The sequence below is a fragment of the Xiphophorus maculatus genome, chromosome 1, assembly GCF_002775205.1.
Source record: "Xiphophorus maculatus strain JP 163 A chromosome 1, X_maculatus-5.0-male, whole genome shotgun sequence".
NCBI classification, from domain to species: domain Eukaryota; kingdom Metazoa; phylum Chordata; class Actinopteri; order Cyprinodontiformes; family Poeciliidae; genus Xiphophorus; species Xiphophorus maculatus.
This window is the reverse complement of record NC_036443.1, coordinates 10,345,660-10,370,426: the sequence shown is the minus strand read 5'-3', so window position 1 is coordinate 10,370,426 and position 24,767 is coordinate 10,345,660. Positions and strand designations below refer to the sequence as shown.

At 40.1% G+C, this 24,767-nt stretch overlaps 3 protein-coding genes across 11 annotated transcripts in view; 2 read left to right on the top strand and 1 right to left on the bottom strand.

The window, feature by feature from the left end:
• espn (espin) overlaps positions 1 to 4,812 on the top strand; it is a 50,777-nt gene extending 45,965 nt beyond the window's left edge. For 2 of the 4 annotated variants that reach the window (XM_023342170.1, XM_023342160.1), the window contains 2 exons: positions 217 to 228; positions 1,957 to 4,812. In XM_023342170.1, the coding sequence (XP_023197938.1) occupies positions 217 to 228; positions 1,957 to 2,104 (160 nt within the window). In that variant the 3' untranslated portion in view covers positions 2,105 to 4,812. Of the gene's footprint in view, positions 1 to 207; positions 229 to 1,956 lie in introns of all 4 variants that reach the window. The other 2 variants (XM_023342165.1, XM_023342154.1) reach the window with 1 other exon arrangement.
• A 1,091-nt stretch (positions 4,813 to 5,903) lies between these two features.
• On the top strand, positions 5,904 to 18,477 carry arhgef16 (Rho guanine nucleotide exchange factor 16). Of its 3 annotated transcripts, none has more exons than XM_014469181.2 (15): positions 5,904 to 6,036; positions 6,639 to 7,314; positions 8,002 to 8,047; positions 8,650 to 8,813; positions 9,061 to 9,117; positions 10,710 to 10,870; positions 13,297 to 13,449; positions 13,550 to 13,679; positions 14,299 to 14,373; positions 14,477 to 14,569; positions 14,647 to 14,798; positions 16,203 to 16,385; positions 16,694 to 16,764; positions 17,781 to 17,882; positions 17,969 to 18,477. In XM_014469181.2, exons 2-15 carry the CDS (start codon positions 6,694 to 6,696, stop codon positions 18,106 to 18,108), a joined length of 2,148 nt encoding a protein of 715 aa, XP_014324667.2. In that variant the 5' UTR covers positions 5,904 to 6,036; positions 6,639 to 6,693; the 3' UTR covers positions 18,109 to 18,477. The 3 variants fall into 3 exon arrangements, with proteins under 3 accessions (XP_014324667.2, XP_023187438.1, XP_023187439.1); XM_023331670.1 differs by lacking the exon at positions 5,904 to 6,036 and adding an exon at positions 6,054 to 6,160; XM_023331671.1 differs by lacking the exon at positions 5,904 to 6,036 and adding an exon at positions 6,196 to 6,298.
• ybx1 (Y-box binding protein 1) lies at positions 18,476 to 23,455 on the bottom strand. Of its 4 annotated transcripts, none has more exons than XM_014469184.2 (8): positions 23,183 to 23,455; positions 20,878 to 20,941; positions 20,562 to 20,595; positions 20,370 to 20,459; positions 19,919 to 20,257; positions 19,534 to 19,631; positions 18,959 to 19,245; positions 18,476 to 18,834 (listed from the first exon to the last, which is right to left on the bottom strand). In XM_014469184.2, the coding sequence occupies exons 1-7, from the start codon at positions 23,289 to 23,291 to the stop codon at positions 19,005 to 19,007; spliced, it is 975 nt and encodes a 324-aa protein (XP_014324670.1). In that variant the 5' UTR covers positions 23,292 to 23,455; the 3' UTR covers positions 18,476 to 18,834; positions 18,959 to 19,004. The 4 variants fall into 4 exon arrangements, with proteins under 4 accessions (XP_014324670.1, XP_005800153.1, XP_005800154.1 ...); XM_005800096.2 differs by having other exon boundaries at positions 19,546 to 19,631; XM_005800097.2 differs by having other exon boundaries at positions 19,982 to 20,257.
• Positions 23,456 to 24,767: the final 1,312 nt, after the last annotated feature.

Sequence of the window (24,767 nt, the reverse complement as noted above, 5' to 3'; positions counted from 1 at the left end):
TAATACCTAAAAGGAATTAGGTATTCCTAGTTTAGGAATACCTAATTTAGGTAGGTGGGCACTAGTTAGTGCTGCAGTCATATTCTAATTTTGGATAGAATGACTTTATCCTGCAGCTGTGTCTGTGTGATATTAAACTAGCTTGTATAATTCCTGTTCACTGCTTCAAGATATTTACACCTTTTCTCTTTTGTTTTTGACCTCCTGATGTGACAGGGAACAAAAAAGGTAAGATGTTCCTTTTACTTCACACACTAATGATTTTAACATTCAAAATAAACTGTTTAAATGGATTGAGGTGCAAAACAAATGAAATCCATTTTTTGTTTGCAAATTTGGGTAGACACGTTGAATGTCGAGTCAAAAATAATGACCTTATATAAATCACAATGAATGAATGTTACAGACATTTACAAATACTGAGAGAAATGCAGCTGTTTCTTCACGGTATAATTCACAACACAAGAAGAAATAATTCAGCTGGTGTTTAAGATGCCAGATCAAATCTGGATCTATTTAAGCACAGCAGGTCGAAAAACTAGGTAAAGTGTACTATTCTTTCAGCATTATGTTAGGGATAGGATAACAGAGGATTATTACAGGAAATTTTTTTGGAGTGCACTATCAGCTGAATATCTTAAAGTTGAACAAAACTTAAGCTCTTCCCTATGTGAACTTTGCAACTTGCTCTGAAGTACACCTGCACAACACGGAGTTGTAGTTTTCTGTCATTTGCAAACTCAGCAGAGGTTTTAAGCAGCCAATTAGAAGGAACTTACAATGAATGATTAATTTAGAGGTCAGCCTGTAAGTTATTGACATTAACATTTATCCATGCATTCATTCTACCTAATTCAGTGCCTTCAAGAGTTCATTTTTGGCTTATGGCTATTTCTTTCGGTCAGCACTGTTTGACATGAAGAAGGTCGACAAGAAGGAAATGTGGCCTGCTGCTTTGCAAAAAAAAAAAGACTCATCCCTGATTTCTTTGTCATTTGCATCCTAGGAGCCAGACTTTGTCTAATTTGCAGCTTTGGGCTGGATCCCTGCTCCTTTTCAGTCCAAAACATTATCGCTACTCATCTGTTATATAATATACCACAGCTGTATTTACACAACAAAAAAAATCTTTCTTTAATTTGGATTTTAAGAACATTTCCTGTCACAAAGATGAGATGTGTATACATTTATTGAGTGGCCTTTATTAAAAATACCAAATGGCAACACAGTTTTGACAGATTCAAAGCAATGAAACAGGAAGTATTTTCTTTTAGGAAACTTTAATCCTGTGGATGCAAGATAAATAAACAAAGATTTTAACTCTTAAAGAGTACCTGACGTTAAATATACATTCATAATGTATGTGTACTCTCAGTTTAGTTCAACTCTGTCAAAAGTTGTTTCTGGTCAGGGATTAGATTGCTGAAAATTTGTAGCTCGTGTGGCATTTTGGCCCACTGTTAAATCTCTTATATTGCTGAACAAACTTTAATGTTGGCCCATACTAACCTGAGAAAATGCCAAAAACAGTTTTCAAGTGATGATATCATTTATTAAGAAGAAAAACACACCCAACCCAACAAAAATTGGTGGTGGTTTCTTTCTTGGAGCAACACTTACTATGAAGCTGTTACACAACCGTATTATGCCAAATGGTTTTAAATCAGCCACATTAAACATGTTTGAGATAATGTCACAGCATCTTAACAGTATTTCAATCTTTACTCTGACTGGGTTTCTCCAAAAATTACAATGAATCATTAAATTCGTTGTAATTTAATGAATTTAAATTACAATGCTGTACTAAGTTACAATAGTACAGCTGTACTATTCAGTAATTGTGTAAAACATAGAAAGAAATATGTACAGTATATGCTAGCAATTAGGTAAAATATTGTGCTGCTTTGTTAATCAAAATTACAATGCCATCCTAATTGCTGTTTGTGACCTTTGTAGAAAAGCAGAACAGCAGGCCAAACAGGCAAAGGAGTGCGAGGAGAAGCAGGAGCTGGAGCGACTACGGACCATGGGCTACGATGAGACCAAGCTGGCCCCCTGGCAGCGGCAGATCATTCTGAAGAAAGGGGACATAGCCAAAAAGTGAACTGGACCGTTTTCCCTGCAGCGTTCTGCGCCCTCGCACACTCGGTCCGAAATGTCTCCCTCCTCCATTCTTTAACCCCACGCCGAACAGACAGAGGTGAGGAGAGCTCGTCTCCACCCCCTCCTGAAACTCTGTTGTGTCACTCTTCGGGGCCCCGCAGTAACCGAGGCCCGCTTCTGCGGTTGCTGCCTGGCCACACAAGCTCTGAGACTCGGCTCGGGTGAAACACAGCAGAGTTGATCCTACACCTCTTACTAAAAGTCTCATGGACACAAATGATTGTTTAGCAAAGCATTTCTGACATGCACTGACCCTCTTTTTTTCATTTTCTTTGCTAAGGCACTTGTTAAAGACCACTAAGTCAAAATCACAGCTGGTGTATACTTACATTTCTACAAAACTGCTAATTATTGGATGATGTGTCGCGTAGGAGATTTAAGTTTTTTGGTAGATGAAACAGATGACATATGAGGCTGTTGTTGCTAAGAAATTGTCTATTTTTCAGACTGTAATCGAAAGAGAAGTAGTTCAGATATCTAATTTGTAATCAATAAGCAGCCAATTAATAAGAACAAGTAGTGTCCCATCGATGTTTCGTCTTAGGCATAAGATTTAGTGTCAAGCACACAGATGCACTTATTGTGCTGTTACAGGATAGTTCAGCTGTTTAAAGCCGAGGTTTTCTGAGAAGGTCATAAACAGTTGATATCTTACCTGCTTTAGATTCCCATCTCAGTCGCTTCATTTTGTATAAATCATGATTAGCTGGTCTAGGAGAAGGTACACTATTATACTTTAAATTATCATTACGTTTGGATTAGAAGGTTGTTTACACACAAATGAATGACTGAAGGTAGTGTGAGGCGCCCTGGGGTCCTCTGGGCCTGATGAAGCGCTTTACAATTACAGGCCATTAAACAGGAAGCTGAGGTTGGAGGACGTGCGTTACCAATAATCTTCCTGCTGGAAATCCAACAGAAAATGTAAAGCATCTCTGGTGACATAAAAAGTAATTTTTTAAGGAAATGCTTTGCATGTTCCACGCAGTTCATTTCCGACAGGAAAATCCTTGATAGCAGACCACTTCCTACCTCTGTTTTCCCATGTAAATATTAATCAGATTCTGTTGAAATACCCACTCAATGCAAATAAATAGACATTAATCCCTGTGACTTCTGCGGGCAAGATATTCATTTCTTATGACCTCTTAGTAGAGCCTCCATTAAACCTGAATTATCCCTTTAATATTCTGCCAGTGTTTTGGCAGAAACTACCGCCGGTTGTTTCATTTATATTCCGCCTCAAAGCTAACAGTTTATTGATGTTCATTCGACAAGGTCATTATCCAAAGAATCTGGAATAATAATAAATAGCATAATTTTAAATCAACTGCTAGTAGCTCTTGTATCAGAAAAATAAAACCAAGCTCGATTTTATTAATATAATGTTTTAACGTGACCGGAATGTCAAACTACGTTGTTTAATCATGATTGTGAATTTTTTGTGAATCGCTGCATTATAAGAATCAAACATGTTTTTAATGTTTAATAACAAGGATACCGGAAATCTAAGATGGAAACCCCTCGCCCAAAAAATAAGACAAAGCGCTGCGATTTACAGCAGCTGTCTGATCCGAACCCATCCGCTTGTTTCTTGCCTCCGTCCCACTGAGCTGCAGGATGAATCTTTGATGAACAGATCTGCTTACACATCACAGAGTCCACAGGCAGGCTCACTAATGATAAACTACACTGCTAGCTAGCTGAGTTGATGTGCATGTTCAAAATGAACACTAACCAGTCGCATATATAAGATGAGGAAGACGTCTGAAAAAGTACTGTATGATTCACTTTTAGACATTCAGAGATCTTTTGTTCAGCCTGAGAACTATTTCATCATTTCTTCCTTTCCAAATTTGAAACTATTTTTTACAATCCATAAAACATTAGAACGGTGTTAATCTGTTTAAAGCAGTGGTTCCCAAAGTCTGGGTCAGGACCCCAATATGGGTCTTGAAACACCAAGTGTGTGGTCTTTAGATTATCTAAAGAACTTTAAGTTAAACTAAAAAAATAATTATTTGTTCCATTTTTTTTTTACCTTAAAAGTTATAATAAAAAAATAAAGATAAAATCTGTAGTTGTTAATGGATAAAAATAGTGTAATAGTTGAGGCTGTTTTGTAGCTACACTCATTAAATGGGTCATTAGTTATGTTTGTGTATATCAAACAGCGATGCGATAATTGTGTGGGTTAGAAACTGAAAAAAATGGGGTACACTGGTTTGAAGGTCATTAGAAAATAAATATTTTGAAATAGAGCTCTCATCGTTGCATTTACATTTAATGAATTTCTTTTCCCTTTTTGTAATCTCATCATTACAAATAATCTCTTTAATTCATCTGGTCGGGTTTGATTGATCATTTGGAAATATTCTGACTCACTTCTCATCAGATGCCATATGATATTAAAATTTAAAATAATGTACGTCATTGCCATTTAATTTTCTATACATATATTAATATATAAACTCTGTACATAGTGACCCTTAGATTTTATTTTATTTTTTTGTCATTTTATTTTTTCCAGATTTCATGATATTACATGTCCCAGCCTCGCTTGGATGTAGAATGTTGGCTTCTTTTCTTGTCATAATAACTTCAGACTGATAAAAATGAGCAGAATAAACCTCAGATCATTTAAACGTAGCCTGTGTGTTTCCATTGATTTATTCCTCTGCTTGTTGAGATGTTTTTGAAATTTGTTCTGCAAATATATTTAGTTAGATTTATTGTTCTTACAAAGAAACAACAAAGTGCAAGAAAAGTAAAACGCTGCAACATAATTCATCCTCTTGGAACAAAAAAGTATCATCTAAATGCTTTTTACAACACTGTTTCTCACACCTACACTTCCATACAAGTCTTTTGATTAAAGTATGAATAAATTTGCACATCTGATCCTAACTGTTGGTTGTACAGAAATTCTACTTGTACTACAAGATTCAGGTAATTCATGCAAAGTTAAGCTTTGCATGAATTAACTTTGCATCCATGCAAAGCTAGTTAGTTGCAAAATAATAATAATCAGACATGTGCCATACTAGAAACCAATTTTTGGATAGTCAGCTACAGTCTTGATGGAGAATTAATGTAAAATTAAATGAAAAGTTTAGCTGCTAGATGAGCTGTAGCTTCTAAATGTAAATCTAAACATCTAATCCTTTGCCAAAGAAGGCACAAAGCAAAGTTTGTGTGAATTAGAAACATGCAGTGACAAAGTAACCTCACACCAGGTTCAAAAAATATCAGGGAATTACATACAAAAATAAATAATCCAGTATATATCGCAGAGGTATCCAAAGAGTGGGCGTGTTTATTAAGATTATTGTTAGATTGAGTTTCTGCAGTGAAATCCTAAAACATCAAAAAAAATATGGAGTGTAGTACATGTTATTTAACACCAGGGGGTAACAAAGAGCCGTCTTTTTTACTAGTCAGGTGAGAACAGCAAACAAAAAATAGTATTGACATTTCAGAGGTTAAAGTTGAGACATATTATTGTTATCATATTTTTGAAATGAGAAATTGGAGTAACTGGAATGAAAGTCAAATTCCATTTTTTTCTCTAAAGCGTAATCCTCATTGTTTGTCGTCAAGTTGCTGGCGGGTTATCAAATAAGCTTCATCTAAGTTGTCGAAGTTGCTTCCTGTTGGACTTGTTATTAAGAAAAGCGTCGCTCAGCGGTAACTGATTGGCGCTCACCTGGAGTGACGTAAGCAGAAGAAAGGCGGAGGAGCGAAGGAGCAGCGCGGCGGAGGAATACAGCCGCGTATCTGCTCAGTCTGACCGCTACTGCGCCAGCAGCAGCACCGCCGCATGACACACACTCAGCCGAATAACAGCTGGAGTTTGAGGTGCACCTCTCACAGGTAAAGACGCTTTGTTTTTAACTGCGTGTCAATCCGCATCTATTAACCAGGGGAATGTGAGGCGGACATTTTTTCCCCCTTGCCACAAACTAATCCGTCTGTGTCGCGACATTGAATTTGTAAAGTAAGTACTGCGAGTTAACAGGAATTTCGCATGAAGCTACTAGTTTATTTACTTTCAGGGTTAGTGCGGCATGAAAACTGCGCTCAGATCTAATTTCCAGCTGTATGGTTAAGCATGGCTGTCACAACATGTAAAGAGGTGGGTTGTCTACTTAATAATAGGTTTATGAATCAGTTCCTGGCTGAGCAGGCTGGAAACATTTATTAGAAACGGTGTGAGTTCATTTTCTTGTAACTTTAAGACAGTGGAAGGAGAAGTTTTATATGTGTGTGGGTTTTTTATGTGAGTGGGAGTGAGACATGAGTCACTGGTCAAGTCCCTTCATATGACTTTGTAACTTATTTCCACTGAAAACTTGGTCAGATTTGAAGATGTCAGAAGGTCTCTGAAGATTATTAATACATCTGTTGGTCCATACATTATTCCAGAGGCAATCCAGGTTTAATATCTTACATTTTGTTTTGCTTTTCTTATTTAGATTCCCCCTAATGCTGTAGGTGCTGAAGAACTGAGGAGACCCGCAGGAGGACACCATGTCCCACAGTGAGTCAGACAACTGCACGGACAACAAGTCCCCTAAAATAGAGACCCTCTTCTCCACAGAACTTCATATATACGAGCCAGGAGATGAAGGCTACCAACCGAGAAGCCTGCGAACACTCCAGTCTGAAACAGCCACCCCACAGGAAGACGAGGTGGACAACCTGGTGGTACCGGAGCAGGTCATTCTGAGAACAGAGATTCCTGCAGCACAGAAGCCTGAGACCCAAAAGGTGGTTCTGAGCACAGAGAGCCCTGCAGCAAAGAAGCTAGGTACCCACCAGCTGATTCCCAAGAGCTTAGCGGTGTCAAGCCGACCCAAGAATCGTCACCACACCACGGTGGTGACCTTCCCAGTGGGACGGGAGAATTCAAACAGCGAAAACCACAGCCGTCACTCAGCGCAGGGGCCAGAGGTTTCCTGGGACGACTATGACAGTGATGGAGACGGATCTGCCTTCAGGAGGAACCGCAGGAACAAGTCATATCGGGCGGCGGTGACCAGCCTGGACATTGATGCCATGACATCCGAGACAGCGCCTAAAACCACTCTGAAACCTGTTGATGAAAACCGAGAAAGCAGTCCTGGTCCTTCTCTCAGCAATAGACGCAAGGTAGAGACAGTCAACCAAAATGTTATGAATGAAACAGAAAATGCTTTTTTCCCCCTTATTTTTGCCACTAAGAAGTTCTTGTTAAAACTTAAAATCTAGCCACAACTTAACCCACTAGAGAAACTTTTTATTTACACTGTCTGTCAGCTTACTTTTACCCTAGCAAATGGGAGTTGGAGGTACTGATCTTCCAGCAGTCTTGATATTTAAATACTTTTGCTTAGAGAAACTAAAAACTAATGTGACATTTTATTGCGATTTGGACCAATTCGTCAATTTAGTTTCGCTCTATTCTTCAGTCACAGCCAGAGTCGTCAAAAGCGCTTGTGATGATGTTGAATTTTTCATTTCTCACTGGACCAGAGATCCAGAGTTTGTGCACGATCTGGAAAAGTCTCTAATTTAAGTATTTTCCAGATCTAGGTTAGTACAGCAAGAAGTTTTTAGACGATACCCCCCATTGTCACAAGGGACATATTCTTTAAACTCATGGTGAACTTTTGTAATTCTACTTTAAAATGAATTAAAATCTAAGTAAGTATAGAAGGTTTACATAACATGTGGAAACCATATGTATTCTAGCACAGATCTCTGAAACCTGTGCTAGAATAGTTATCTATTCAAGTCTGTGACTAAAACCCATAATTCATGACTGAAATAAAGTCTGTGCTGCTGTGTCCACTCTAGCGATCCCTGGGCAGAAAGAGGAACCAGCGTGGATCATTCAAAGATGGTATGTCCACTCATGAGTCACTCTTGTCTGCTTTTTCTAATTCGGGTTCCCGGAAAACAAATAGATTGGGAAATAACTGAAATGTGACGTTTTTTTTGTGTAAAACTTGCTCATTGCAAACTTCCTTGAACAGAAAAACTTTCATGGCAATCTGAATTTGGGTTGCCATGAACCCAAATTCATGGGTTTTCAAATTCATGACTTTTCAAGTCTCTGAAAAGTGACAAGTCTCTGAAAAGAGCTTGAGGCAGCAGAGAGGGACAGAACTGGAAAACCGTTCCTGGCATGATAAACACTTGTTTAGTCCTGAGTGGTGGATACTTGACCTTTCCCTTCTGATTCGTCTTTGCTGATTTTAGGAGTTTTAAAAGGTTTTTCCTTTTCTAATATACTTTTTGAGTCAGCTGCTCCAAACTAACCGAGACATGTCTCTAAAGAGCCTTCAGAACTGAATTTTATTAAACTGCACATGGCGTAAGTAGAAACATTAAGCTCCATTGTTGTTATTAGCCATCCTACAACTCGTGTTTTGACACTCGTGGCTGTGTTTTTGAAGTCCTTGAGACCTTATGGTTTTCTGCTGATGACCGTTCCCTCCCCAGCGACACCATGCCTGTACCAGGAGATCAGAGAGCGCGGCCTGGACTCCACCCAGCAGGACGAGCTGCTGGAGGACTTTGTTGTGGTGGAGCCTCCAGCGGAGGACCACGGCATCGTGATGAAGAGCTATAAGCAAGCTCACCTCACCTGGAGCCAGTTACCTCAGGTGAACCTTCAGATTTGCAGAGTAAATCAAGTCGAGACTAAGAACTCTGATAAGAACTTAACTTAATTACGCATTCTTCTACTTATCAGTGTTTCATATTTTTGCAGAAATGCAAAACAGGTTTGTTTTCTTGATGTCAGACTGTTAAAAATGTATATTTTGACTCGTATTAAAAGCACTTTTATTTGAAAAGTCCAGGCAAACGGGCTGGGGATTCACGTCTGATTTCTGTTTGTGTCTTTTAAAGGTGCAAGAATCTGGTATTCTGTCAACAATCACACCTCAGGAGAGAAAGAGGCAAGAGGTGAGATTGTGTCTTAAGTATTTCCTGTACTGCCTGTCCTGCTGCACACAGCGGATGAATTCAGGTGTTACATATTTTCTTGTGCACAAGGCTCTAAGAGGGGACACGTCATTGTCTCTAAAACGGTTAATTTAAACGTTTTTGATTTTTTTTTTCCCAACGTTCATATATGTAAAATTAGATGACATGAGTGAAACAAATTGCCGTGTTATATTTATTTCAGATTTTTGCAGACATGCATGGGCCAGTGACCAGCATCGAATCGTTTTATGATAACGTATTGTTTTTTTAAAAACGCAAAATTCTTCCCTCATTCTGTAATCATAGACCTTTTAATGAGGTGTTTAAAGATGAACAGGTTTTTTTCCAGAAATGTGGAGCCAATAGAGAGGAAAGCATCTTTATCCATCTGTTGCTGAGCACTGGTGTTCAGCTGGCTGCAAGCCGTTTGGAATTATTTCCAGTCACAAAATAATACACATAATACTTGTGTGAAAATTGTTTAAAGGTTTCGTTTTTGAGTTTAAAAATTGTAATTTTTAAACTGTGAGAAACATCTGGACTCCAGGCCTGTTTGAACCGGCTGACCGAAGCTGTAGATCGACCCAAAAATAAAACTCACAGCGGTAGCAATTGTTCGTTTTCTTTTTAAAACGCACAGATTTGTAAAAACCGTACTTGTGGGAAATCTTGTCCGACTCTCGAGCGATATTTGCAGAGTGTCAGATTGATGTTAAAGCCAAAAATAACCGATTAGATCTGTTATCCTACATCTGCAGATAATGTCTGTTAACAGCAAGTTCAAACTCATTCTCGTGGTGCCCAAGAAGCACAAAGAAGTGGGTAGCCGGCGTTCAGGAAGCATCTGAGTGAGAACTCAAAACACAACATTCCTCACTAAAGCAAAAGCCGAAACTGTCAATTTCAGCAACGTAAAACTTTGTGTGGGTGGATTTTTCTTTTTTGCAATGTGTCCTCTCCACTAGCCCAAGATGCTAATACCAAGGTCCATATTGTGTGCTGTGCTCTTGCTGAATAAAGCCACACCCTGCCTGTGTAATGGTGCTTTTACAACCCTCTGAACAGGTGCTTAGTTTGCTGTTTGGGACCTTCAGTCGTCTCACACGTCCTGTTTTTTTTTTTTTGTTAAAGAAATGTGCTCAAAAAGTTGAAGTATTTCAACTTAAAAAAGTTTTGGCGCATTCCTTTGAGGTTTGAATGTCATTTGAGACAGAACATAAAAATGTCGTCTTTATGCCCTTTGGTCCTCTCCGAGCCACCTGACCTTTAGAAGTAGAAATGTTGACCAAGGTGTGTTATGAGCATGTGATTTGTCTCCAAACAGTCTCTGTGAGCCAGAGTGCCCTGCAGCTATCTAGCAGCTAAACACCGTTTTGCCATGACGTGAAACATCCAAATGCAGAATATAAGGCTGCCTTTTCTTTAGGCGTTGAAACAGGAAGCTGAGAAAAATGCCAATCACGCAAAAAAAATAAAAAACAATTAAGTTGAAATGAAAGATTTATTGCAACATAATTTTGGTTTCACAACACTTGGTGTGTGTGTCTGTGTGTGTGTGGTTTGTTTTACAGGCCATTTTTGAAATTATCACCTCAGAGCACTCATACCTGCACAGCCTTGGCATCCTGGTACGTCACTTCAAGAACAGCGCAGCGTTGAAGAAAACGATGACGACGACGGAGCACCACCACCTCTTCTCCAACATATCCGTCATCCTCACAGCCAGCCAACGGTGGGTTGGTCTTCATATCGATTACTGTACTGCATAAGTGCTGTTAAAGACGTACTGTTTTCTTCTGCTTCTCTCTTTTTTTTTATATAGTTTCTTCTCACTTATATATATCATTAAACAGATTTTAAGATCTCACAAAATAAAAACACAACAGTTACAAAATACAGTTTAGAAAATGTGATTTAATATATTTAGAGAATACAAACCTACCTCGCCATATGTGAGAAACATTTCAAACTGAAACCTAATCAAGCCAATAAGCTTTTGTATTAACTGTTGGTGAGACTTTTACGTTGCAGAACTTTGGGCCCGCTCCACTCAGTGGAACTGTTTCATTCAGTCACATTGAGAGGCTTTTGAGCACCAGCTGGTTTAATGTCATGCCACAGCGTTGCAGTGGGATTTTCGGAGCAGAGTTTGACTCGGTAAATCCAGAACCTTCCTTTCTTTCTGAGGCATTCAGAAGGGGATTCTCCTGGCATGTTTGAGATTATTTTCCAGCAGTGTAACCCCAGAGAACTTGACCTTGAATTCATGAAGTGATGGCGGCAGACTCTCCTTAAGGATTCTCTGCTAGGCAGCAGACTTTCTACTGGTTATGCCAGTAGTCGTCTGGTACCTGAAGCAGCAAAGCAGTTTGTATTAGTTTTATGCCGGATGTAACAATAAGCACACAATCCAGAAAAGTTCCACTTTTGCCTTTTTTTCTTTAGACCCTAAAGCCTACTTCTTATTAGATTTCTTGATCCTACACCAATCAGGTCTAGGTGTGGCTGATGAAGTTGAACCAAAACATGTAGTTTATCATAATTAATGTATAATTTAATTGAGAGAGGTGATTATATTACTACATACAGTAGGCCTGCGATGGTTTGGATGGCTCTCATTGCTTAGAAAACTGATAAGTTGATTCACTGAAACATTTTTGATTTGGCAGCGAGAAAAAAAATCTGAGGAATTTGTAAGGGAGCAATTACGTTGTGCTGCAGAATATTTGAAAATAAGCTGAAGTAGCCGTCAGTTCTCAATGTTCATCAGCGTTCAGATGACCTGATAAGAAAGTGAGGAACAATAGACCCAGCGAATCATGCACCATTCACTGAGTGATTTTTATGTTCTCAGCTGAGGATATTGTACCAAGATAAAAGGGAAAATTAAAAAAAACGGTTGATTTGAAGTTTCAGGAAAAGTATTTGCCCTCAGCGTGTCTTTAGTATCCTGTAGGCTCCATTAGCGTGTTCAGACACGCTGGCCAAACTAGTTCTGCCGCTCTCACTGGTACTCCTGAGCTTTGAAATGATGATGTTTACACTGGCATGCTTTGTTTGTTGTTTCGTACTTCAAGTTGAATAAGAGTAGAAATTCAGAACATCGTTGTGAATGAGAAGAGAAATACATTTTCTCCTATTTACGCCCTAACGAGTAAAGCGAAACCAAAGAACAGAATACCTTGGAAGCATCTATGGGGATAAATTAGAGAGACTTCCAGTTTCTGTGTGGGAAACTGTCGAGTAACTGGGTCCTCGGGTGGGGCTGTTTTTGTCTTGGTGTCATTTTACACGTTTTTGTTAGAAGGGACAAGACTGAGAGTTCTGTCTGTTTTTTTTAGAAAGCCTTTAACAGATTTGTGATTCTGTAAATCTTTTAGTCTTCATTGATGTATTGCAACAACTGTCAAAAACTGTTGTGACCAATGTCATTCCAACCGTAGCAACAGTACGAGCTTTAGTTGCTAGCTATTCTTTCAAACCAATGTATGTAATATTAAACCTTGAGTTACACAATGCATGTTGAGGTTTATAAAGTTTATAACACACCTTGAACTCTTTTACATTTTATGTGCAATTGTAAACGTCAGTGTGTTTTATTTGGAATTTATGTGATTTAAAAAAAAAAAAAAGTAGTGCATAGCTGTGCAAAGAAAGGCACATGGTTCATGGTTTTCATATTTTAAAATATATCTACATCACTTTCAGGCTTATCGTTGATTCTGAATTTAACATGGTTATGTTTTTGATCCATGGTAGCTTCAGCTCTATCAAGACTTTCTCGTCCTCCAGCAGTTTTAGTCCCAGGACTGGCTTCATCCATCTTCTCATAAGCTCAGATCCGGGATGGTGCGTTCAGGGTGATCGGCTGCGTCAGTAACATTTTGGTCTGATCCGAGCACCTTCTCCCACATGCTTTCTGTCTTGCCCTCATGGAAGATGACCATATCCTCCTAAACTTGACTTTTGCAAGACATCCTTTGCTCCACACCCAAACCACAGGTCTCCTAGTAACTCATGTAGGCCCTGAAATTTAGATCTAGAAGTGACCAAACCATTAGGAATAAAACTGCTGTCATCTGCTCTGCTGATTTGTCTGTAGAAGAACCGAACTTCATTTTTGCCTCAACATTAACCTGCCTCTTTTACGAATTTTAGCTTCTTTACGGATCTTGAACAACGTCACAATGAGCAGCTGGTAATCCGGGACATCAGCGACATTGTTAAGAACCATGCAGCACACCACTTCGCTCCTTACATCGTCTACTGCTCCAACGAGACCTTTCAGCAGAGGACGCTGCAGAAGCTGCTGTGAGTGGCGGAACAACCTCGAATAAGCCAATGACTTCATGCAGCAGCGCATGAATTTGAGCTGAACTTAATTTTCGTTTTTTATTTTTGTGTTTCACAGGAATAATAACTCTGCGTTCAAAGACACCCTGAAAGAAATTGAGAGAAATAGTGAATGTGGAGGCCTTCCCATGTTCTCGTTTCTCATCCTGCCCATGCAGCGTGTGACCAGACTACCACTTCTGCTTGATGTCAGTTCGGTCTTTACTTTTGTCGTACGGTACAATACTCTAAAACAAGAATTACTGTGCTCTTTTTTTTTATTAGCAGTAGAGCAAAACAAAGAATTACAAAAAAAAAACGTAACATGGATGTTAAGTTATGTATAAAAACCATAAAATTAATTTTTTTGTGTGTGTGAGAAGAAATGATCAACTATACATACAGTACAATTACAAGATTTTTGCACACATTGGTGGTGCATTTCTGTTGACAATTCTTGAATCCTTCAATGAACAAAACTTTTTGCGTGTTTGTGCGTACACTCTGTCTGCACTGATGAAAATTCACTCACTTCAGGCTGAAAAATGCCAAGATATTTTTATTATTATTTATTTAGCCACGGTCAGGTTGGTTTGGATCATATTTCCCCCCATAATAAATGTAATTATCATTTGAAAACTGTTTTTTTGTATTTATTTATATTACCTTAGATATCATTTTTTGGGGGGACTATTTCTGTCATTTTTTTCTAATAACCCAAATTTTGGGAAAGGACATCTAAGTTTTTGTATTCCACTGTAACATATGTAATTTGGCTATGAAGCATTTTATTTATTTTCTTCTGTTTGTGTGCTTGTTCATCCTTAGACAATCTGTCAGAAAACTCAGGACCAGACGGCGGAGTACTTTGCTGCCGTTTGGGCGCTGAAGGCCATGAGCAAGGTTCGCATGCTAAACCAATTCAAAGAGCCACCGTGTCCACGCAGGTTTATCCGTTTTGACAGGATTCTGATCACTGTTTGTGCTACAATTATCGTGTGAACAGTTGGTCACTGAATGCAACGACGGAGCAAGGCGGATGGAGAGGACGGAGCAGATGTACACCATCCAAAAACAGATGGAGTTTGGAAAAATAAAGGTCGGACGTTCAGCCATCACTGTGTTGTGAGCAGCTCGATTCGGATAAGTGTATCCATCGTCGTCTTGTCCTCGCAGCCATTTCCTCTGGTGTCAGCATCGCGATGGTTGAAGAAGCGCGGCGAACTGGCCGTCTCCAGCGAAGAGCTCAGCTTGTGGAGGGCTTTCACCAACAGGAGCTACTACCTGTTCCTCTTCAACGACGTGCTGATCGTCACCAAAAAGAAGTCGTGAGTGGCAGTCTTTTACAAACACAAAGCGTCTTCGAACCAACACTCGCAATATTATTAGCATACATTTGGAAATTGTGTCAGAAGGTGTAAAAAGCTTTTCCAGCAGCCGAGAAAACACAAATTTACGTTAAAATCCTAAACATTCATCTATTTCGTCTGAATTGTGAGTGCTGTTCCTACAAAAAGTAGCAGAATATGTGAAGTGAGTTTAAAAATTATTTTACATTTTAAAAAAAACAATAAAATCACAGAAGTATGACATGAATTTGATGCCCCTAATTGAAATCCTGTGGAACCAATTCATCTAAGTAGTTTACAAAGTTGAGCTGAGTGTAATCTGGTCTCAGCATAAACACATCTATTGTTGATAGGATAGGTTACTATTAGCAATGTGCTGCACAACTCTGCCCCTTTGTCACAAACTAAATACAAGATGAGTGAAAAGATGCTTTGGTGAGACCAAAACTGGCCACCTTTTTGGCCAACAGGCTGAGCGCAAAGTAAACTGAGCTAAATGGACATGGAGCCACAGCTTCACTTGAGTATTTTAGATCAAAACAAGCATGTTAGAATGGCCTACTTAAAGTCCAGTCAAATCTGACTGCAAATTTGTGAGAAGACAAATGCTGTCCATCCTTTCTGAACTGAGCTTGAGCTTTCTGGAAAAGACAAATGGGCAAAAGTGTCTCTCTAAAAGTCCAGAGTTGGTGCATCAAACACCTGCAAGGGATGCATAAAACTGTGCACTACAATTTCAGAAACGTTTTCTTTTTGCTTTTTATAATTTAGCTTAATTATGTTGGTGAAATCAAAGGAAAGCACATTGAAGTTCAGATTGTAGCAGGACAAAATGTGTAAAAAGCAGAATAAGCACTTGTTAGCTCTGTGTCCCACAAAGTGTGGATTTATGAAAAATACACTTTGGTACTTTTTTTTTTTTAATCAGAAATTGACTCTTATCACACCAAACTACAAAAAAGTGGAACATATGGAGCAACTAAAGGCAACATTTTACAGCTGATAGTCTTCCGTGGATGTTTTGGTTGTCTTGGTCCCCTGTGGCGAGTTGAACAGTTCCAGCTGCTTCCAGGGAACATCGGGAAAGAGGAGAGTAAAGGGACAGGGAAAGGAGTGCGTGCATACCTCAGATTCTTTATTCCTGCATTCAGCTTGTCAGCTTGACTGACTTCAGCTGTCTGTTTTGAATTAGGGAGGGAGAAAACAATGTGAGCTCAGACAAAGAAATTGCCCACAACACTGCAGTCATTAAAATGTCTTTAAGTCATCTCTGTGACATCTGTGTTCAGGAGGGAAAAATGTACAAGTCAAGGCTTTTTAGGAGAGTCGAGAAAAATGTTGCTTTCGCCACGCTGTGTCCTGTCTGACGTTGCTGTTTTGCAGTGAGGAGAGCTTCGTGGTGTTGGACTACGCCACTCTGGATAACGTCCAGGTCGAGTTTGGGGAAGACGCCGATGTACGGACGTCGCCCAGCAAAAGCAACTCCAACTACCTTTCCTTTAAACTGCGGATGAGCAAGAACAGCGAGGGGAAATTAGAGCAGATCTCTCTGGTGGCTGACTCCAGGTACTGCAACCCTTATGATTTCTTCAACTCCTGCTGATAACCAAACTTTGGCGGAGGGCCTTCTGAAATTAAGGCCATCGTTTTATCCTAGAATGATTATCCACAGATCTACAGAGTGAATAGTACCGATAATATCAGCTGAACAATTCCTTATACAAGTCCACTTGTATTTCTTAGAAGCCACATATTTTGTGTTTGGCTCCCTCTGTTGACAACATAGTAGCTGCAGTTCGAGATAGTGTAACATCTGTGGTTCTTTTTTACGAGAAACAGACTTCATTGTTATTCCTGCGCTCTCTTTTGCCAAGGGTGGACCGGGCACGATGGATCACTGCTCTTAAAGAGCAGAAGCAAGAAGGGGTCTTCACTTGCACAGATGGTAAGACTACATGCTTTGATTACAGATGGGAATTTTAATATATAAATATACTTCCCAAGGAATCCGTGTGAAGTTTCAGCAGATGATTAGTCTGTTGTTATGCAGATTATGAACCCCTTAAATCCTAAACAGATGGGTAATATGCTTTGCCTCATAGAAAGAAAGAAAGAAAGAAAAAGAGTTGCATTCAAAGCAAAATTATTGTTATTCACTTCCACTTCTCCCAAGCTCTCCGCTCCAGCATTACGTCTGCTCCCAGTGGTGTTGGTCCTTTTATTAATATGTATTCATTTTAACGGGATGCTTTTATTATGTCATTTCAATGCTGTTAATGTTTTATGGCTGTCACAGTGACACTATTTCATCTTTGAAACATTCTTCCCTACTTAAAAAAAAGACTTAACTATTACACTAGACTATTATGAAGGGGGAAAAAATGCATAAATGTTTGGCTATGGTCGAAAAGAAAAACTAATGAGAAGCTTTGTAGAGTTGCTTTTTTTAGTTTCCAAGGATTTCCCAGCTGCTCACACTGCTAAAGGTGTCAATACAATTTATTGACCAGAGCATCACTGTGGATATCAAAAAAAAAATTAAAATACTGGACTAACTTAAACCCAAATGGTGTCAAGAAGAAACAAACCTCAAACAACTGAAAGCTACTATTAAAAGGAGCTGATTCCCTCTGATGTCCTCCATTAATGCAGTAATTCATTCATAAGAACCTTCAATGTATTAAGTGCATATATATAAGTATATATGCATATATGGACATATGTTTCATTAGTATGACATCACTGTATGTAAAATCCTTGTTCTTATTGAGTTATCTAAATTAAACCATATAAATCCTGAAAGTTTATCACCTTTTGCTGAAAGAATCTATAAAATACACTTGTTTCACTTTTTCAATTAAATTGCAATAGAAATGCACCTGCTAAATTGATTCACCATCAATCAATGAGTCATTTAGCTCATAACGGCTGACATTCCTGTTCAACGGGAATGTGTTTCAGGTTTGCCGCAGTATGAAGTCACCAAAACGCACATGCCTAAAGAACCAGACGAACTCGGCCTGCGACAGGCGGAGGTCGTCATTGTTCTCCAAAAGGAAGAAGGTGAGGCCGTCGCAGCTGGGCTCGGTCTTTACGTCGCCTTCTGCTCGTGTCTTTTGAAATGAACACAAACATCTCGATTTGCCTAGAGTGGTGCTATGGGGAGAGGATGCGGGACGGAGAGAGAGGCTGGTTTCCTGCCAACTGCGCCACGGAGATCACAGATCCCACCGCCATGGAGAGCAACGTGCAACGAATGAAGCGTTTGCGTAAGGAGACCAACGTCTGAAGCGGCTGCAGCACGCCACTGGAATAAGACGCTGTTGAAGGCTAACACACACATACACTGCACTGATGATGAGTTACTCTAAGCCCTGGAAGTCCATTATCACAGACTGAGATTCTGTTCCCTACGTAGCATAATGTGCAAACACCGACCTCACACGAGATGTTGGGGTTTGTTCCTCCATTTTTCTGACATTTCTTCAAATGGTGCCAAATGTGGTTGAGTATAAAGGAATGAAGACGAGGTCAGATCTTACAAAACGTGACACTCAAATTTAAACATCTACTTCATGCTGTAAAAAAAATAAATAAATAAATCTGATAATGTTCATAGCCTGTATACTTGTGAAAAATAAAGAGACTCCAAACAGTTTTCCTGGTTTCTGAAGATTTATTTGAGCTTGCATTTTGTTAAAATGTCTGAATACATAAAAAGTTATTTAAAAATGTCAAACTGACCAGATATCAAATTTCATTTTTTTTTTCATCTTTAAAAACCATTTGGTGTAAAAACTTAGGACATATTTAGAAAAACATTTGTTGTTTCCCCAAACTGTTTTGTAGCTGTCACATAAAAATAATGGGAAAAGAAAACACAAGTCTGCATAGATTCTGCAGGCAATCAGTGGTAATCTGGTCAAATGCATGGTGCAAGCTTGTGACGGTCTTAGAGTCAAATCTTTATTGCTCAGATCTTGGTTGATGTTTCTTCTTGTTGACAAACGAAAAACTGTAAAATAAAAAAACAAGAACAGGAGGCAGAAACTGAGTCCAACAAGGGCTGCACAAACATTCAACATGGTTGACAAATGTGTCAAGTGGAGAAAAAAAAATAAAAAGAAAAGAAAACTCACCCGGACGATGGTACAAGATGGTAGGTGCCGGTGTGCAGGTCTTTTCCTACTCAGCCCCACCCTGCTGGGCCTCGGGAGCGGACGTTTTCTCTGCAGATGGGTCACCTCCTGTCTTGGCCTCTTTGTTTTCCTGGCCGGGTTTGCCACCGGTCTGTTGGCGTCTGCGGCGGTAGTTGTAGTTACGACGGTAGCGCCGCTGGCGGGGCTGTTGATTCTGGCCTCCTTCGCCGCCCTGATTCTCCTTGTCTTCCTCGCTGTCCCGCACTGGTCTGGGACGGGGGGGACCCCTAGGTTGCGCAAGACGAAGTTAAATGTCAAGTAGAAAAAACCCCTCAAAAACACAACACCACACAGTTACACAGACAGCATGCAGTTCTAGAGACATGTACAACACACAGCAAGCAATTTCTGATGATAATGTCACTTTTCTGGTGACGTGCGTCGTTTACTGGCAGCTTATGTGAGATTCTTTAATGTCATTTTTTTTGTTAGTGCAATCAAACTTAACACCAGCACATGCAAAGCGTTTCAATCCTGTTACCACCATCCTCTGCCAATAAAGCCCACATGCAAACCTTGGTCTGAACCTTGGTCGGAAGCCTCTGTAGTAGTTCTGCCTCACTGGTTTGTTGCCCTGGTCTGGACCTCCCTGGCCTTCGTCACCCTCACCTCCCTGAGGGGCACAAAGAAGAAACCGAAACAAAAGAAAAAAATCCTTCAGAACTTTCAGAGGAGAACATGGTGACTTGGTAATGAAAATGTGGAACTTTGTGTCATATCAATTTTGCAGAAATGTGGGGCCTATTTGAGAGCATCCAAGACCCCCGATACACCAAGATTTGTTGATCACAACCACGTGATTGTTAAAGAGGAGAGGGTGGAACAAAAATCAGGAGTTCAGACTTAAGTTATTGATCAACTGGGTGCCTGCTTCAGGAGAGTAGCCCACTGGCGGCGTACCTCAGTCATCTCTCCGCGTGGTGCGTTGGTGTACGGGGGCCGACGGCCGTAGCGTCTACGTACAAAGTATGGCGGGTAGCGCCGTCTGCCAGGGTAACCTGGTCTGCGCTGCTGTTGCTGCGAGTCTCCTTCGGGGGCGTTCTCTCCCCCCTCTCTGCTCTTGTCGCGTCCTCCGCTGCCGGGCTCGCCTTCGTCGCTCTGGTAGTTCTCTGGGTAGTCTCCGCCGCGGGGAGGGCCCCTCCTTCGTGGATAGCGCCGATAGCGATTCCGGTCTGCAGCGTACTTGCTTCCCTGGACTGCGACACCTCCTGGGCCAGTGACGTTAGCTGCCTCTGCTCCCTGGATACATTGGGACACATTTTTCAGTGATGTGATGCTTTTTTTTGGTCTATAAGCAAAGGTACCAACTCTACATTTTATAGAGAAATAAATAAATCAAAGAAAAGGTTACCTTCTCTCCCTCAACTACGTCAAATTCCACAGTTTCTCCATCTCCCACACTGCGGAGATATTTCCTCGGGTTGTTCTTCTTAATGGCCGTCTAAAAAAATAAAGAGCTTGGATGAGAACTTTGTGTAACTGTGAATATATATGTATAAATCTATATTTTTTTAAAGGTAGAAATAAAGAAGCTAAAACATACCTGGTGTACAAAGACATCCTCCTTTGTATCATTCCTAAACAAAAAAACAAAACAAAACAAAAATCATAGAAGTTAATGTCCTGTTGAGCCACACAATGCAATGTCTCTGTAAACGGACTTGAACTAAGCCAGCAAGGATTAATGTAGTACTGTAGGTGGCGACAGTATGGACACAAGCAGAAAACATAATCTGGTCAGCTCTGTGAGCAAAGCAAAACTCTAATAGGATTGAGAACAATCTTTCAGCCACTCGTAGGCATTATATTAGAAATCTCTTGGAAGAACGGGTGGGTGGGTGCGGGCAGCTCTCGCTTACCTATTGATGAAACCATATCCATTCCTGACGTTGAACCATTTGACGGTACCCAAGACTTTTGTTGCTGCAAGGAAATTAAAAACAATCTAGATTATTAGACAGCCTGATCTTCTTCTGGCACAGAGTTAAAATACACCTGCTACTTATTGAGTCCAATTAAAACATTTTGATAACAGGTGACTGGCTTATGAACAAACCTAACCAAGGCCATGCATTATGTGAACGTTATATTTAACTCTCAACTGCCATTCTTATTATAGACCTGGATGCTTGGGAATACCCGGCACCAGCTGCTCTTGGAGTGAGGCATGAGCCAAAGTTTGTAGAGGGAGAACCCAACATGTGTTCATTTAAGGATGTAATATTATACACACCTTAGTTGTGCGCTGTTTAGTGAAGCATTTCAGTGACAGACTAATACTAACAGCCATGATCGCCAAGTGTTGACCAGTGTTACACAAGAGCAGCCACGTTTCAAAAAGCAGAATATCTACTTTCAGTTCTCTTCCCCCCTCCATAGCTAACATTTTATATATTCAGATCTTTACCACTAAAATAGACTTTTAAGAATCATTTATTCTATCAAAAATAGATCCTCCACCTCCCCTCCCAGCTGCTTATAAAAATAAGACAGGATACCTCGCCTTCAAATGTTACCGATTTAGTCTAATCTCTTGCCTATTTTCAATGTATGTGCTAAGGAGGACCATATATGGAACATACACACTCATTGTGTGTGTTTAATGGTGTCTAATAAAATATATTCAAAATGGTCCCGGAACATTCAAGTATAAAAATCTTATATCTTCCTAAACATTGCCTTGGGTTTAAAAGTATTGTCAGGGTGCCTATATTAAAAGAGTGTGCGCTTTTATTTATTTTTGTTCTGGTCCACATGAAAATGATCAAATCTTTACATCTACTTTACATTTCCTCCAGTCTAGTCGTGTTCACTCGCACATTATTGTTTAATTGTTTGGTCTGCCGTCGCCGAGCTAACGTACCCTTCTTGTTTAACCTGATCTAAACACAACCCAGGATCTGAGTGGTCACACGTGGTAGAACCGTACCCGGATGTGTTAGCATAGCAATGTAGCTGAGAGAGGCTTTGAACCATGTGGCTGGAGTTGAGCCAGCAAACAGAAACTAACATAACAAGCAAGGCAACTTATATTTGGGCCGACTTTTTATTTAACAGGTAATAAAAGCGACTCGATATGTTACGCTGGTTTGAACGAAAACACCACCAAAGGGGGAAATAAGTGGAAACCCACGGCGGACATTTTTGGGGGTGGCCTTTAAAGCCTAGAAGGTAGCTGCTATTAGCCGGCTAGGCTAGGGATAGCATCTTTAGCTCGGGTGATGAAGTATGTAGGCCAGACTGGTAGCGCAGAAAATCGACCTAAAATGACATGACCGTTGACATATATATATATTTATATACGTTAGTAAACTGCTGTTAATCTGGCATTCTGACCAGTTGGAAGGAACAAATTTTTGTGTCGTGAATATTTTTGGATAAAAATAATTCAAAGTGAAACCAGCAGGCTGTTTTTCGAGTGAACAAAGGGATGGTTAAGCAGCTAACATTACTAGCCTGTGTAGTCGATGTGAAATAATAAACACAAGCTGGCAAAATTTACTTGTAATTATCCGCAGCCGTTAAGCGTCAACCTCCGGGCCGTTAGCCCGCAGAACCTAACGTCTGCGAACCGCGTTTCCGTTTCCACATAAACACGTTGGTCTCTGGTAACGGCTACAAACGTTTCCCAACGACCGTCCATGTGACGGCCGACTGGATGGACGAGTCTGCCGAGCGGATATCTGACGCAGGGAGGCCGACGAATGCACGGCTCGGATCCTCGAACTAAAGCGACGAGCTCTCGGACAACTGACAGTCCTCTGAAAAATGTTGCAACAGATATGTGTCAAACGGCTAGTTTCAGAACTCGGAAAAGATTTTCATAAAAAAAAAAAAAATAAAAAGCTACGGCAAATGTAACTCTTAAATCTCCCCCGACACTGACGCTCGGCTACTACACGAAAAATATTTTTGACATCGCCGAAGAGGAAAATACAAAGACTAATATGATGCCAACATTCTAAATAAAACAGAAAAGGTAGAAAACGGTGGTTATGTTCGTTAAATTTCTGTCCATTCTGTTCGGTACCGAGGAACTTAACGTTTATGTCCCATTAACGTTACATTTAACGGCAGTCTGTAGTGGTGACAGTGGGGATCGCCCTACTGTAACAGAATCCACGTTAGCAGCCTAGTTAGCTCCACTAGCTTTGGCAGCCTTACCGATGACCTTCTTATCCCCCGCTGAAGCTGCGGCTGCCGGACTGGATGGGCTCTCCGCATCCGCAGCAGGCTGCGGAGGTTGTTGTTGTGTCTCGGCCTCGCTGCTCATGCTTACTACTCGTTGGTAATGGCTTCAGCCGGCGGCGGCTCTCTGCTATTTTTCCCGGTGCTAGATGGTAACCTGGGCCGGCGGTGGTGGGGGCTTACTGCCTTCGGGCTCTCAGCTTTCCTCTTTCCGCTCCCGTTGCCGATCGAACTGGGCAGAACGTGTAGATGTGCCGGGGAATGTTCACCGTGGAAGTCCCGCCCAACGCTTCCTCTGATTGGCTGGAATGTGTGACGACTAACATAAAGTGTTTTTAATTGGCTAGTACAACTGTCATGAAAGGGTTTCCTAAAAGGAGATTATACTTGAAAATTTTCAACACTCCCTACATACACAAATCAGGTAAGGATGGCAATAAGGAAGTGTCTGTCAGGTAGTTTTGCAGCGTTGTTTATACGTGGTACAATAATTGCCCAAACTCTTAAACTCTTGGGATTAAATGAAGCTACTAACCACATTTAGAAACAGTACAAAACCAGACATTGCATGCACAAGTAACAGAGAAAACAATCTGCATGAAAGATTTTAAAGTCCCTTTAATTAATGACAGGATTTACCATCTTATAAACAGCCCTTAAAATTAACAGCTATGCAGCATTATGAAGCATCTAACCACTATACAGCCAAATCACTTAAACTCAGTATACACAAACTATCAAATATATCACAACCCTTGAAGTTTACATTTTGTCACATTACCAGAAACATAAATGTATTTGACAAGGATTTTATGTGGTAGACTGACACAAATTGTTAGCAGGGGTTCTTAAATATTTCTTTCAACAACCTATTTTGTTTTTTACACTCTTCTGTAAAGGCCAGATTTGTGGAATGCACCATTAATTATTGTTCTGGGGACCGATTCTTCTCACATGAGCTGTGAATATCTGCAGCTCTTCCAGACTAACCGTGGCCTTCTTGGCCAGCCAGGTAAGGTGAATGGCAACAGTTTGAGATGTTCAAAGCATTTGATTTTTCCCCCCTCAGAATTCTGCTTTCACTCCTCCACCACTTTATCCCCTGGCCTTTATAGTGTATTCCTTGGTCTTCGTGTTAATGTTTAATCTCTGATGCTCTCTTAAGATTTTTTTAAGCCTTAACAGGACAAGTTATAATTAAACTCATATTTGGAGTACAATTTCAAATTAAATGACCTCTAAAGGCAATTGGTTGCACTAGATTACATTTTGGAGCATTGGAATAAAATGGACAGACTGCTGTGTGCAGACTTCTCTGATTTCTTTCTAAAGAATTGTAGAAACGTTGCAAATTAAAGAGCTTACTAACGTGTGCTACTTTGTGTGTGGCTTTCATATAAAGTACATTGAAGAGCTTGTAACAAGACAAAATGTGTAAAAATTCAAAGGGTTGTGAATACTCTTGCACGACACTGTAGCCACATTCATTCATTCATTCATTAACAGACTGGAGTTGCTCAAGATTTTCAATCTATAAATTTAGTCTGCAGAACATATTCAG